General features: G+C 45.3%; 1 protein-coding gene across 1 annotated transcript in view; it reads right to left on the minus strand.

Moving 5' to 3' along the window:
- Nucleotides 1-14,951, minus strand: part of LOC307203779 (alpha-tectorin-like) — an 84,037-nt gene that overhangs the window by 30,643 nt on the left and 38,443 nt on the right. The window contains exons 9-11 of the mRNA XM_079954897.1: nucleotides 11,249-11,822; nucleotides 5,638-6,248; nucleotides 1,238-1,799 (exon numbers count right to left, since the gene is read on the minus strand). Coding sequence (XP_079811023.1) covers nucleotides 1,238-1,799; nucleotides 5,638-6,248; nucleotides 11,249-11,822 — 1,747 coding nt within the window. The remainder of the gene's footprint in view (nucleotides 1-1,237; nucleotides 1,800-5,637; nucleotides 6,249-11,248; nucleotides 11,823-14,951) is intronic.

The raw sequence follows: 14,951 nt of genomic DNA on the forward strand, positions 1-14,951 counted from the left end.
GTGACAGATAGACTACCCTGAAAGCTTCGAGCCTAGATTTTGACCCCCTATAAGAAGAAGAGGAGTTTGGATTTGATATCCCGCTTTATCACTACCTGAAGGAGTCTCAAAGCAGCTAACATTCTCTTTTCCCTTCCTCCTCCACAACAAACACTCTGTGAGGTGAGTGGGGCTGAGAGACTTCAGAGAAGTGTGACTAGCCCAGGGTCACCCAGCAGCTGCATGTGGAGGAGCAGGGAAGCGAACCCAGTTCCCCAGATTATGAGCCTACCGCTCTTAACCACTACCCCACACTGGCTCTTCCATGTCAAGATTTCCGACTTGCCTGGCCAACAAGACTCTTCTCTGCTGTTGTTCCCAATGACAAATCGTTTCTCTCTCTGTTTTTACTGGCCCATCCCTTCCTTTTAGCATGAAGTGAGGAACCTCTACCTCTTCAGATGTTGCTGAACTACAACTCTCTTCATGGCTGACCATTGGCCGTGTAAGTTGGGACCTCTCAAGGGCCACAGATTAGCAGGAGCTATGTCTAACAACACACAGCCAGCTATTTTTGAAGCTGTTAGAACAGGAAAGGAAATTAGACTTAAGTGTGGTGTTGAGACTCGAGATCTAGACACTTGCTTACTAAGAACCAGGCCTAGTCCTAGTCAAGTTGCTTTTAGACATAGTAACATAAGAAGCTGCCTTATATCACGTCAGACTGTTTCTCCCTACACTAGGGTGCTCTGTTCTGATTGGCACTGGCTCTCCAGGACCTCAGATAGAGAATCATTCCCATCACCTGCTGACTTGATTCTTTCAGCTGGAGTCAGTGTGGTTAGAGTGTCAGACTAGGACCTGGGAGACCAGGGCGCAAATTCCCAGTCAGCCATGAAGCTCAGTGAGTGACCTTGAGCCAGTCACTGCCTCTCAGCCTAAAATATCCCACAGGGTTGTTGTGAGATTAATTTAGGAGGAGCAGAACCAGGTACACCACCTTGAGCTCCTAGGAGAGGAAGGTGGGGTGTGAATGCGACAAATAGATAATAAACTGGGACCTTCTGTGTGCAAAATGCGTGCTCTGCCCCTGAGCTACAATCGCCTCCCCAAATTTACTTTAAGAAGAAAGTACCCCCTTAAAAACAACAACAACAACCCAGAAATATCCCTGTTAAACATCAGTGGAGCTACTGGAGACAGAACAAAAGGACAGTTTTCATGAACAACAACAGAGATTAAAACAAGCTCAGCTCACAGCACAAGGTGAAGTTTCTCCAGCCGGTGACAGCAATCCCCTGGGTCTGGCAGGTGCTGGCGTAGTTTTGCAGCCAGCTGCAAGCTGTTTGCACTGCGCCACCATCGATGCAGGTGTCAAACAGGCAGTTCTTGTAGAAGAAGGTGGGGTTGACTTTGCTGTGGCACCTGGAGAAGACGCCGCTCTTGCTGGGGATCAAGCTGCACAGCTGCTGGGGCTTCCAGAAGCCTTCCACCTTACGGCAGGCAGGGCACCTGTCACCACAGCCAACCTGGCAAAAGGGGTCCCTCTTGGCCCAACTGTGGCCAAACTCGTTGATGCTAGAGACGGCAAAGCCACCAGAGGTCTGGAGGTCATCGTCAGGGTTGCTGTTGTATCGCCCACAGAGGCCGTGCGTGTTGTTCTGAAGGCTCCGCGGGACGGTGACGGAGAGGAAGGTTTTCCAGTCATAGACGACCTTCAGCCCAAAGTCGGTCTCCACGACAATGTGGAAACCAAAGGCAAAGATGTTCACTTTCCCTTGTCCAAGCTTCAAGGGCAGGTAAAGGCGTTCATTGTTGATCTGCAAAGAGATGCAGTGAAGTTAACTAGAGACTAGGACAACTGGCGTCACACCATTCTCATTCTGCAATAGTAAGCAAATAACCATTTAGTGTGGCAGCACCCACACTTTGGAACTCCCTGCTTATTGACATGAGGCAAGCGCCTTCCCTTCCCTTTTTGGCACCCACTAAAAACATTTTTGCTTAGGTTAGCCCCTCTAGATGGATAGAATGTTGACTTGTTTTAATCCAATGTTTAGCTTATTATTGATTTTAATCTCTTTTTTGAACATTCTAAATTGTTGTTTTTAAACTGTTTTCTTGTTTTTGTTTACTGGTAATTTTATTACCTAATACATTTTGTAAACCACTTTAAGATTTTCCTACAACCAAGTGGTATATAAATCTTGCAAAATAAATAAATAACTAGCTAGCTTTGGGAGGTGGGTTTCAAAGAAAGATGGCCTGGCGCAGAAAACCCGGTCTTCACTCAGGTTGTGGAAATTGTTGTGTAGCTTTGGGCTAGTCACCATTTTTCTGTCTAACTTGCTCATGGGGTTGTCATCAAACTAAAATTCTGCTCTGAGCTCCTTGGAAGAAAGAGAATAGAACACCAGTGCCATGAAAAATTGAGTGAAAAGGGGCACATCTATCTAGCAGTTGAGAAGCACCACACACTAGTTTATAATAGTGAAACACACAGGTCACAATCCAGCTCAAATTTGGGTTCACTGAAACCCATTGAAATCAAGGTGGAGTGTGTCTACGGGTTCATAATAAACCCTCCAGGTCAGCTGGCAAATGGGGTGATTAGGGTGCACCAATATTTACAGTCTGCAACTGTAACAGTACATGTGCCAAATATTTGGTCTGAGTAACCTCCACCCACTTTTGACTCACAAAAACCCAACAGACCATGTGTTCATGTACAGATGGAGAGGGAGCTATGGGCAGCCATCTCATGTCAGATGGTTCTGACCTCTTCTCAGCAAGAATCCACAAGGACTGGCAGCCAGGGTTTCAGGACCTTGGCTAGCTCCAAGCGCACAACTTTCTCCAGTGAAAGTTGGGCCTTGATTGAGGCCTTATAAGAGCCTCCCTCTAGTTCACTCCTTCCAAAGCTCCACCCACCCTGCCTGAGGAGTGTGACCCCTTAAAGGGACAAGCCTTTGACCGAAGGGTGGGGACTTCTTCTTCCTTCTGTGGCTTCTTGCCTAATCCACTCTCTCATCCATTGGGCAGCCTTGGCTCCTTGGGAGAACCAGGCACAGGAGAAGCTGTCTGGTTTAGGTTTGCAGGTTTGTGGCCGTCAGCCTCAGATTTGGTATCTGGAACCTGGTTGTGTTCCTAAGCCAGCAGTATAGCAACTCCAGACTGGTTATCGTTGGACTAAAACCTGGGACACCAAGGTTCAAATCTTCACTCGGCCCTAAAGCTCTCTGGGTAAGCTTGGGTCAATCACTGCTCCTTAGCCTAGCCTACCTCACAGGATTGTTGTGGGGGTTAAATGTGAAGGGAGCAAACCATGTACTGCACACCACATTGAGTTCATTGGAGGAAAAAGTGGGGTATAAATTCAACCAATCAATTAGCCTTATCTATCATCTGGGGCCGCAGGTGGCGCTGTGGGTTAAAGCCTCAGCGCCTAGGGCTTGCCGATCGAAAGGTCGGCGGTTCGAATCCCTGCTCGGTCCCAGCGCCTGCCAACCTAGCAGTTCGAAAGCACCTCTGGGTGCAAGTAGATAAATAGGGACCGCTTACCAGCGGGAAGGTAAACGGCGTTTCCGTGTGCGGCTCTGGCTCTGGCCAGAGCAGCGATGTCACGCTGGCCACGTGACCCGGAAGTGTCTCCGGACAGCGCTGGCCCCTGGCCTCTTAAGTGAGATGGGCGCACAACCCCAGAGTCTGTCAAGACTGGCCCGTACGGGCAGGGGTACCTTTACCTTTATCATCTGGGGCCAAGGCCATGATAGGGACTTGTCTCTATAGAGACATTGTAATGTCCCATTACTGAGCAGTGCCAGCCCTACTGGTAGGCAAGCTGAATCAGTCCATCTTAGGTAGCAAATTCTGGATGCCATTAGGGTGAAGAACGTTGCCAAATATTTATCTTACTGTTGTCTTTTTACCATCACGCAGGGCACATTTATATTTCCTGCCTTAGGCATGAAACAACTGTTTCCAGCTGACTCTGTGACTGAGAGTCACTGAATAGCCAACTTCATCCTGACCACGATGCTAAAAGAGGTTGAATTCAAATTTTCATTTCAGTCTTTTGGGATTCCTGTTTAACACTTCTGTGGATTCTTTGCTATTTAAAAGAGAACAAGCCAACAACATTCTGCTCCCGGGAGGACTGAGCCCAGACATGTAAAAACAGTGACAGAAGAGTTTCATCCATGACAGCATTTTCCTCCTTCAACTGTGCAGGAAAAAAATAAATACACGAAGCTACCCTTGACAACCCAATATGCAAAGGAAACAATATTTAACAGTGCATTTAAGCCCTATTGGTTTCCACAACACTTAAACATATCTAGCTCTTTCTGATTTGCAGTCATTGCAAAGTTATATCCTGGAAATAAAGGGTATCAATGACTACTAGGCATGATGACAAGGTTCTCTCTCCACTGTTGGAGGCAGTATGCCTCTGAATGCCAGTTGAAGGGATCCAGGGATAGATTTACTATGAAAATGAAAAAAATTAAGCTTCAGGGACACTAATCCCAGAGGGGCTCCAGAAGTGACTTTAATCTGCATTGCTTAAAAAATTGGGTCTGGTAGACCCAATTTCATCATTTTATGATGCATCATGCATGTATATAACATTTCTCTAATTTTCATCCCCCAAACTATGAGCCATAGGAAATTTTGATTCACTTTATTTACTTTGACATGGGATATAATCCAGTATAACAATTTTAATCAAAATATGAGATGTTTGTGTGTGTGTGTGTGTGTGTGTGTGCTGATTCTTGTGGAACAACCCCATTGAAGAAGATAGCAGTGGCTACCCAGACCTCGTTGCTGGTTATGAAGGGGCCCCCATAACAACTCAAGCTTCAGGGCCCCATAAATGTAGGTTTGCTAGTGCTGGGATCAGACCAATGGCCCACCCAGTCCAGCATCCTGTGTGCACAGTGGCCAACCAGATGCCTGTGGAAAACCTGAAGCAGGACCCGAGCACAAGAGCATCCTACCATCTTGTGGTTTCAAGCAAGCACTACTGCTCCTCAGAAACAGGAGGACAGGAGTTGACAGTCATCTTTCAGGAGTTGCTAGAGCAGCCTTTCTCAACCTGTGGGTCCCCAGTTGTTGTTGAACTACAACTCCCATCCTCCCTGAGCTCTGGCCTTGCTAGCCAGGGGTGATGGGAGTTGTAGTCCAACAACATCTGGGGACCCACAAGTGTGCTAGAGGATGCTAGAGGATGCCAGTCCCTCAAAGGCGGTCCTGTCCTTTGCTCCCCAGAAGAATTAGCCATGAATTTACATCTCCATCCACCTATTCTCTTTCCGCTCCCTTGACCAACGTCCTCAACCCCTTGAAGCATTTGTCATCTCCCCATCATAAATGGAGAGCTGCTTGGCTCTCAGGTACAATGTGACCCCAGTTCAATATCTAATGGAAGTTAAAACCCAAAGGTTTCACTGACAGTGGCTGAATTTGTATCAGTAGCAGTGAGAACAAGAGAAAAACTCACCACCTAAAACTGGAAGGGGCTAACCTGAGATTGTTGTGGTTTCTATGTTCTACTTTTCCATCTGTTTTGTTCTGACATTTGTATGTATTGCATGCTTTCTCAATTCTGGCCGACAGACTGTAATAAATCGATTCAGTGTCGCTGCGTTAACTCACCAGCACGGTGTGCTTGTAGGCCCGGTGGATGATGATGTTGTAGCTGAAGACCTCCACTTCCACCTGCTTCACCCACAAGGCCAGGGAAGGATCCCGATCCTCATTCTTGGCAGTGACCGTAAACTCGGGGAAGGTTTCCAACCTCTCTGACCTCTGCCGGGAGACGGTGGTGCAGAGGACCAGGGGGCAGCTGCTCTGAAAATCGAAAGCAAACCCATCAAAGGTCAAGTAATGGCCGTAGCCGGAGACGATGCAGGAGGCGTCGGTGCGAGCCTGGCAGTAATAAAGGCCACTCTCCTCCATGCAGTACTCATCCTCTTTGCAGGGGATGTTCTCGCAGTGCACGCTGTTGTCGGAGCCGTTGCAGTAGCAGAAATACTGGCAGTCAATGTCCATCCAGAAGGACTGATTGGTGGAGAGCTGGTGGCCTTCAAAGCTGCAGCCGCACTCAGTCCTGGGAATGCAGTGGGTGCCCCGGAGGGCAAAGCCATCGTCACATTGACAGCCCTCCGTGCAGGTGTCCAGGCAGATGGGACCCATCCCTAGGCTTTCGCAGGACTCTGAACAGGTCATGCACTCTTCAAAGTGGCTGTTCTCCGGGCAGGTGAGAGCTGGAGCAAGACAAAAAAGGGGAAAGCACAAGTTCAGCTGGCTGCCAGCCACTTTCTCTCGAAGTCCTGCCATGCTGTGCCTCGGCATAAACTTTATTTGCATTAGCCAACGGCTGTAGCAACATAAAACAAGCAATATATACAATTAAAAAACAACAACAATGGATAAAAAGGACCATCAAATGACCAAGACCATCGTTCATATAGTGGCCCTTAAAGTGAGGGCCATCTGGCTGCGACATCTGCCTCGACATTGTAGCATGGCTCAGGGTAGAAAAGCAATGAAAAACTCAAGAGATAGGAGTTAGTTCCGATCCTGAATTACCTTCCTGGCTTCCACACCTAAGGGCTTACCCACTCTTAGCTTTTGCCCCACTGGAAAGAGTTACAGGTCCATGCATAAAAGTTCCTTGTCTGAGCATTTCTGTTTTTGTCCCGGAGCTTTTCCTGTGAAAACCCGCCACTCGGTGCACAATCGGAGCAAACATCAATTCAGGTTTGTTTGTTTTTCCAGATTGCCGTTTGCTCCAATTGAACTTTAAAGAGCAGGTTTTTGCAAGGAAAGCTCTGGGGCAAAAATTAAATTGAGATAAATGTTCAGACACAGAGCCTGGAAAGAGCAGAAGAAAGGTAAGTTTGGATAAACCTTTAGTCTAGTCCAGGTCTAGACAGGACTGTGTGTTTTGCACCTATCTGCAATTAAACCCTGTACTGAGCATAGGCTCCCAAATTGCTGTTTAAATTGGGGGGAAAGCTACATTCTAGTCCTTATGCTTTTGAACAGAAGCCTGGAAATGCATGCAGCCAAGGTTAATTCCCGAAAAACATAAACAAAAAGTCAGCACAGGCTTAAAAATTCAACAAGCTGAGCACACTCTGGTCTGCGACTGTCAAAGATATCAGGGTGAGGTTTAAAACCATTCTGCTTCTCTGGGAGCTCATAATCACAAGCTCCAGACCAGAGCTATTCATCCCTCTCTCCTTTTTTGAGCAGAAGGATATGGGCTGTCAGGTCTAACTAAGGCCAATCACTCTGGGCTCAGTCTTGCCCAGCTCCTCCTCTATACAGTCCTAGCGATCAGGGTTGCTCAATTGTTTGCTAAAGTGTTTTGTAGTATAAATGCCCTGGATGTGTCATGTGCATTCCCATTTTCAAACTAAGCAAGAAAGGTGCATGCACAAGCCTCTCTCCATGGCAATCTGGATGGCCATCTGTCAGGTGTTCTTTAGGTGTGATTCCTGCACTGCGGGGAGTCCCTTCCAACTCTACAATTCTATGGTTCCATGAACAGTTTCCCCCATGGCTGGGTGGGGTTGGGGGTTATAATCAGGATCATACAATGAAACTGATTCAGGACAGGCAAAAGGAAACCCTAGTTTAACATACTTAACCTTTGGAACTCACTGCCCCATGATGGGGTGGTCACCAGTTTACAAGGCTTTAAAAGGGAGTTAGATTTCTCCCCTATTCATTTGCCCATCAGTGGTTATTAGATTAAACAGAGACTGCCATGTTCAGAGCCAGTATACCTCTAAGAGGTCTGATTCTCTTCCCTTCCTTCCTTCCTGCTTTGTGTGTGTCGGGAGGAAGGATCCTTGACCCTTTGCACTAGTTTGGTAGCTACGAATTGCTCTTGAACTTGATGCTGTAATGTTCAGCAATTTAGAAACACGAGGGAAGTCGGGATAGCCTAGGATGCTTTCAGCTAAATCCTCCGGAGGGAGTTTTATTAGGGGAGAGACAATGCAAAGCCTTGCAATATTACTGCATGGTTTTATTCTTATTCAAGCTGCTTTATTAGTTTCTTTGTCAATTATTGTCTTTTTTTAAAATAATATTTATTCAGAGTTTTGAAGATTACAAAAAAAACAGAAAAAATACAATCATTTAAAAAAGAAAAGGAACCGATTAAACCTTTACATAACTTTCTTCCTTTACTTATTTCCTTGACCTCCTCACACCTCCCTTTTTTGTATTCTAGTTCAAATTGTTATTTCAGCAAATCCTTCCAACCTTGTTTTTATCTTAATAATTTGATTTAATATATTGTAATTTTACGTTCTCTCCTTCATCAATTCATTTTTACTTAATCCTTTGTATCATTTCTACCAAAACAACTTAATTTTCTTTTTCCAACATCTTTCTAACAATCCTTAATTTTACAATATTTTTGAAGATATACTTTAAATTTTTTTCCAATCTTCTTCCACCGACACTTCTCCTTGGTCCCAGATTCTGCCAGTCATCTTTGTCAATTATTGTCATTCAAATTGTCATTGTGTTGCATTGCCTTGTTTAGTATCCTTTCAGCATTGTGCTACATTACACAGCCTTGGGCTAGATGGAGTTTCCTTCCTGTTCACCCTGTTATTTCTTCCTCTCTTTTTCCTGCATATCAATATGCTGTTAAATGCCCTCTCTCCTTCTGAGGTTTCCAGCAGCTGGTGTTCAGAACCATTACTCCTTCTGACCGTGGAGGCAGAGCATGGTATCATGACTGGTAGTCATTGATAGCCTTCTCCTCCATGAAGTTGTCCAATCCCCGTTTAAAGTCATCTAGGTTCATGGCCATCACTGCCTCTTCTGTGAGTGAGTTCCATAGTTTAACTATCAGGAACCTGTGGCCCTTCTTACTGGTTCAGCTTTATCCACTTGGGTGCTGAATATCAGCAGACCCACAAATGTTGGGAATGAACTAGGTCTGTTGCTTTTAAGCCCTGCTTTAGGGTTTTCTGGAGGCATCTGATTGGCCACCATGAGAAGGAGAGGGCTGGACTAGATGGAGGCCTGGTCTGATCCAGGAGGGCTCTTCTTATGTAGGTGGTTTCTAGAGAGGAAACCAGGTTTCTGAAACTCCCTTTTACATACTATGATTAAAAGGGTCCTTAGTCCTGTCCATTCACTTCAGTGAGTCTACTCTGAGCAGGAAAAGCATTGGATAGAGCTCTGCACTTCAGTAAAGGGCCGCTCAGTGGCCTAGTTTTGTACAAAATGCTAACTGGTTTTTTGTTTAGCCAAAGTGTGGTCTGAGTGTCCAAACCCAGCTGTGGCAACAAACCATGATTCTGGCAACAAATCACAATGTGAAGCAGTTCCCAAACTGTGACTTCTTTTAACTCTGGTTTCAAGTTCGTAAGATGATTTGTGGCTTGTTGTTATTGTTTTTAAAAAAGCTTAGTTAAAACAAACCATAGTTTAGCATTATGTATGACTGCACCCTTAAAATATTCACAGACTTCTGAGTTTGTGTGAAAGCTCATCGCCTGCCAAATCTCAAATTCCATTTGCATCAACTCGCCTAAGCCTTCTTGAGCTTCCGCAGTGTGAACTTCCTACATCTGCCTTTAGATTATGATAATAATACCACTGTCAGCAAGAATATTACCATAGCTAATCAACTCCCCCCTCCCATCCGTCTCGCTGATTCAAATTAGCCTCTGTTGTTACAGCTTAAGTCGGGATCCCTACTGCAATTCAAGAACACGGCGCAATAAAACTCCTGATGTCTCCTAGAACGCATTCTATGAAAATTACTTAATTAAGAAAGTGCATCTAGAGGCAAAAAGCAACTGGAAAGAGAGAGAGAAAACACCCCAGGCTCAGAGGTATTGTTTTCGCAGCACTGTTTTAATCTATATTTTACATAGATGAGTGAAATGCATTATGACGGGTGAGATGGGTGTGTGTATTTTGCAGGTATGTGTGTGACATACCTGAATCCTGTTATGGGTCCCAGGTTCTCATGTCTGGGAGGTGGAGAGGCAGCCTTCCTTGGGTGGAGTTGCACTCCCCTGAAAGGAGCAGGTTTGCACTGTGGTGGTGCTCCTGGATTCAACACTATGGCTGGAGGCTCAAGAGGCCTCAGTGGCTAGAAGGGCCTTTTTTTAAAAAAAATAATCTCCAGCTGGTTCTCCAGCTACGACCCACTTTTGTTAGAGATCACTATACTCCACGCACTGGAACCTTCAAAGTCGGATTATTATGATGTGCTCTACGTGCAGCTATCCCTGAAGACGACTGGGAAATTCCAGTTAGCTCAAAATGCAGCAGCCAAATTCCTGGCTGGGTTTCCACCTACATCTCATATAAACCCTGTTTCAAAACTGGTTTCCAGTTCATTTCTGGGCCAATTCAAGGTACTCACATTGTTGTTTAAAGTCCTAAATGACTCAGGCCCCCAATATTTGAAAAACCACCCTTCTTTTCTACAGACTCTCTTGGGTGCTGAAACGGGCAGAGGGAGCCTTCTTGGTACCCTCAGAAGCTCAGGTGGTGGTGGCCCAGGGGAGGGCCTTCTCTGTGGTGGCCCCTAAGCTGCAGAAATCTCTCCCCAGAAAGGTCTGCCTGGCACCTTCATTATACAACTTCTGGAGAATGATGCCCCTGGCTTTTGACACTTGAGGTGTATACTTTGAGGACCCGCCTTATTTTTTATTATTGTAAGTTGTTTTAAATTGTTTTTAATATTGTGTTTTAATGTTGCAACCTGCCCTGGGGGCCTTAGGGTGAAGGACGGGAAATAAATAAATACAATACAGTGGTACCTCGGGTTAAGAACTTAATTCGTTCTGGAGGTCCGTTCTTAACCTGAAACTGTTCTTAACCTGAGGTACCACTTTAGCTAATGGGGCCTCCCGCTGCTGCTGCATTGCCGCTGCACGATTTCTGTTCTCATCCTGAAGCAAAGTTCTTAACCTGAGGTACTATTTCTGGGCTAGCAGAGTCTGTAACCTGAAGCGTCTGTAACCCGAGGTACCACTGTACAATACACTGAGCCTTTGCAGATAAAAGGTACACACTGAATGGCAGGGCTCAAAGCACCACATATAAGCCTTTGAGCACACAATGCAAGCTCCTTAGATCTTAAGCTGTATAAAATAAATAATCCATGAAGACTAGTAGTTTACTTTTTAAAAAATGGAACCCAGGTTTTAAGGGACTTGTGGAGGTCTGCTCAAATGGCCACACCTTTGACAAAAAGGTGCATGCACTGACTTACGGCAAAAGTCAAAGCTTCTCCACGGACCGACGTCCACTTCTGCATTCTTGCAGGCGCTGGCATACCGGGCTACTGAGTCACAGAGCTCTGACTGGTTCCCCCCACTCTGGCACAGGCGGAAGAGGCAGGTCCGATAGTAAGCAGAGACATTCACCACTGAATGGCACTCCAGGAAGGAGCTGTTGGTGGGATCATTGATGATGCCACATTTCGATCGGCTCCGGTAGTCCTTCAGGAGCTCCGAATCGTTGTTGCAGGCCTTGAGAAGGTCGCCGCACTCCCCGTTGCAAATCTCATTGAAGGTTGTCCAGCTGTCCAGGAAAACCGCCAGGTTGTCCGTGCACTTCCGGTTAGGGAAGCAGAATTCGTCACTGCTGTTGCCGTTGAAAAAGCCACAGAGGCCCCCGGTGCAGTTGAAATAGATAGTTGAGAGGCGTATCTCCAGCATGCCAGAGTCCAAGTACAGGATATGTATGAGCCCTTCGGACTCAACCACGGTCCCGTTTTTGCTGCGGTAGATTTCCAGTTGGCCGGAAGGATGGAAATATGGAAGCTCCATTTCATATCCATTCACCTGCAAAAAGGGTGGGGGTGGGGGGTGGGGGAAGAACAAATGAATGAACGAAGAGGAAAGCTGATGAGATGAGCAATTGGTGCCTAGTCTCCATTGGGAATAGGAGGGTGAAAAGCAGGGAGGCTAACAGTAGGTGGCGCCAGAGCCAAGGACAGGCGGAGCTAACAAAGGCTTATCCACATTTTGTCTTGTTCTTGGTATTTTTTACCCCTGCTATACAAAAATCTCCAAATGAATCCAAACTTCAATGTCTAAAATCCTTGGTAGAGGACAAGGATCCTGACATCATGTTAAAGGTAGTCAAATTCTGTGCAATTGCCATAAAACTTAGGGAACAAGCTGTGCTGTCATAATGATTAAGGTTTTAAATGATAATTTTAGGTTATATTTTAGTGACTAAGTTTTAATTTATATATTTTTTTAACTGTTGCTATATCTGTATTGTCCCTGTTATACCTAATTGCAAATTCAAATGTATCCCTATCGTGTTTTATGACTACCTTGATATTGTATGTGGGCTGGAACTGGTCTGTGACTGAAATAATAAAATTCATTTGTTCATTCTTGTTCTGGTGCTTTCCTCTGGGGAAAACCGCTCTTTAGTGCCCATTTGGAGCAAACGGCAATTGGGTTTTCTGCTGTGGCTCAGTAGCAGAGCACCTCTTTGCATGCAGAGGAACCTGGGTTCAATCCCTGACATGTCCAGGTAGGGCTGAGAGAGGACTCCTGCCTAAAACCCTGGAGAGCTGCTGCCAGCCAGAGTAGACGATACTGCTCTAGATGAACCAATCGTCTAACTCAGTGTAAGGTATCTTCTTGTGTCCCAATGTTCCATCAACATCCCTACTCCTGTATTTAAGCCTCTCAGCTTAATTGATTCCTGGCCTTTCCCTCCCTTTCTTCTCTTCAAAACTGTTGAAATGTGCATTGGAAAGTCCTTGGGCAAGGAAGAACAGGGCTGGCTGTGTCTGCCCAAGCTATTCTCTTCTTCTAAGGGGTTCTGGGGTTCAGCAGTAGGTTTGGGATGTGGGTAGCTGATTGACAATGCTAGCCAATTGACCACTGGCTTTGCTGAGTGGTAGACTACCTTTGAACATGGAGGTTTCTTATAGCCATCATGGCTAGTAGCTATATGGACTGTCCTTGAAATGGCCTAAACCCAAATATGTGGGATTGGTGCAGTAATATGGTGATCTGTAAGGACTCTTTGATGCAAAGAAATCACAAGGAGTTCTTCAAATGATCCATCCAACTCTCTAACTCAGGGGTAGGCAAACTAAGGCCCGGGGACTGGATCTGGCCCAATCTGCTTCTAAATCCGGCCCATGGACAGTCCGGGAATCAGTATGTTTTTACATGAGTAGAATGTGTGCTTTTATTTAAAATGCATATCTGGGTTATTTGTGGGGCATAGGAATTCATTCATTTCTTCCTCTTCTTCAAAATAATAGTCCAGCCCTCCACAAAGTCTGAGGGACAGTGGACCGGCCCCCTGCTGAAAAAGTGTGCTGACCCCTGCATCTAATTTTTGGGAAGTGATTTGCTCCTGTGGTTGTTGCAGAGCAAACCATTCTAGGCACTTGCACCCCTGATATTTTAAAACAAACAAATCTGAGATGATCACAGTATGCAGGTCAGAGACGCTTGATCTGACAGAGGTGTGTGTGAGACACATTGATCTGCAGATGCAGACATCCAGTGTGTAAACATGCATTTGTTGGAATGAACAGGGGGTGGGGGGTGGAATGAAGCAGGGATGGAGTCTGACTACTAAGCGTGGGTTTGCAAAATCAGTTTTTACAGCAAAATGTCATCACAAAATGTCACCACCAGATTGACGAAAAGGTGAATTTGTTTTTATAATGTCTCTCCTCTGCTTCCTATCACACATTAGCAGTGCTCATACATGCAAGCAAATTGTGTGAGGCAGGTTCGAAGGTGCTGTTTGTGCTGAAAACTGCTTTAAATAAATTGTCCAGAGCGAACGCTTGCTAAAGCACACATCCTTCCACCAGGTGGCAGTGTTGCCTATGCGCATGAGCCTAGGATGTGGAGAGGAGTTTCCCAGTGTTCAAGCCAGTGGGCAAAGGCACTACTGCCTGGGACAGGTAAATCCATCTTGCTCCTGTCTTAGTCCAGAAGGTCTGCCAGGTTTCTGCAGGGCTTTGGAAGCCTGCAAAATTTAGGGAGGGGATTGAAAACAAAACTCGTAATATCTCTATGGTGTGACCACAACTTGGGTTATTGTATATACAGTTCTCATCAGCTCACCTCGAAAAGGATATTGTAGAGCTGGAAAAAGTTTAGAAAAGAACGGTCAAGGGGATACAGGAACTCCCCTAGGAGGAAAAGTTCAGGCTTATTAGTTTTGGGGGGAAAGGTGAGTCTGGGGCAGGGACATGATAGAGGTGAATAGGATTGTGTGGAGATATGTTTGTCTCCGTCTCTTAGGATACTAAGACATGGGAACATCCAGTGATGTTGAGCGTTAGAAGATTCAGAACTTCTTCACACGGCACATAGTTAAACTGTGGAATTTGCTCCTGCAGGAGGCAGTTATGCCTACAAACTTGGATGGCTCTAAAAGACAAATTCACTAAGGATAAGGCTACCCCTTCTCCTTCAGTTTCCAGTAACTGGTATTCAGAAGCATTGTTGCTTCCAGCCATGGTGGCAGAGCGTAGCCATTGTGGCTAGTAGCCACTGACAGCCTTTAGCCTTCATGAATTTGTCCAATAATCTTTCAAAGCCATTCAGGTTGGTGGCCGTCGCTGCTTCATGTGGAAGTGAAGATTCATGTGGAAGTGAGTTCCATAGTTAGGGGGCTCCCCACTCTCTTCCTACAGTCCTGACTGAAGTTGCCTAAACTTTTATATATATATATATATATATATATATATATATATATATATATATAACATTTATGACTTGACATTCAAACATAAAATACAATAATTAAATATTGAATTATCTGAATTCTCCGACCTCCCTCCTCCTCTCCATGGAGTCCACCACCAACATTTTCTTCTGCATACCATTTTCTATTTATCTATATAACTCAAATTTTAGCCATAGTCAAAGTTGCCTAAACTTTCTGCTATTTATATATTTTTAAAACTGCATGTAAAT

Source organism: Podarcis cretensis (genome assembly GCF_951804945.1).
Source record: "Podarcis cretensis genome assembly, chromosome: 15".
NCBI classification, from domain to species: Eukaryota; Metazoa; Chordata; class Lepidosauria; order Squamata; family Lacertidae; genus Podarcis; species Podarcis cretensis.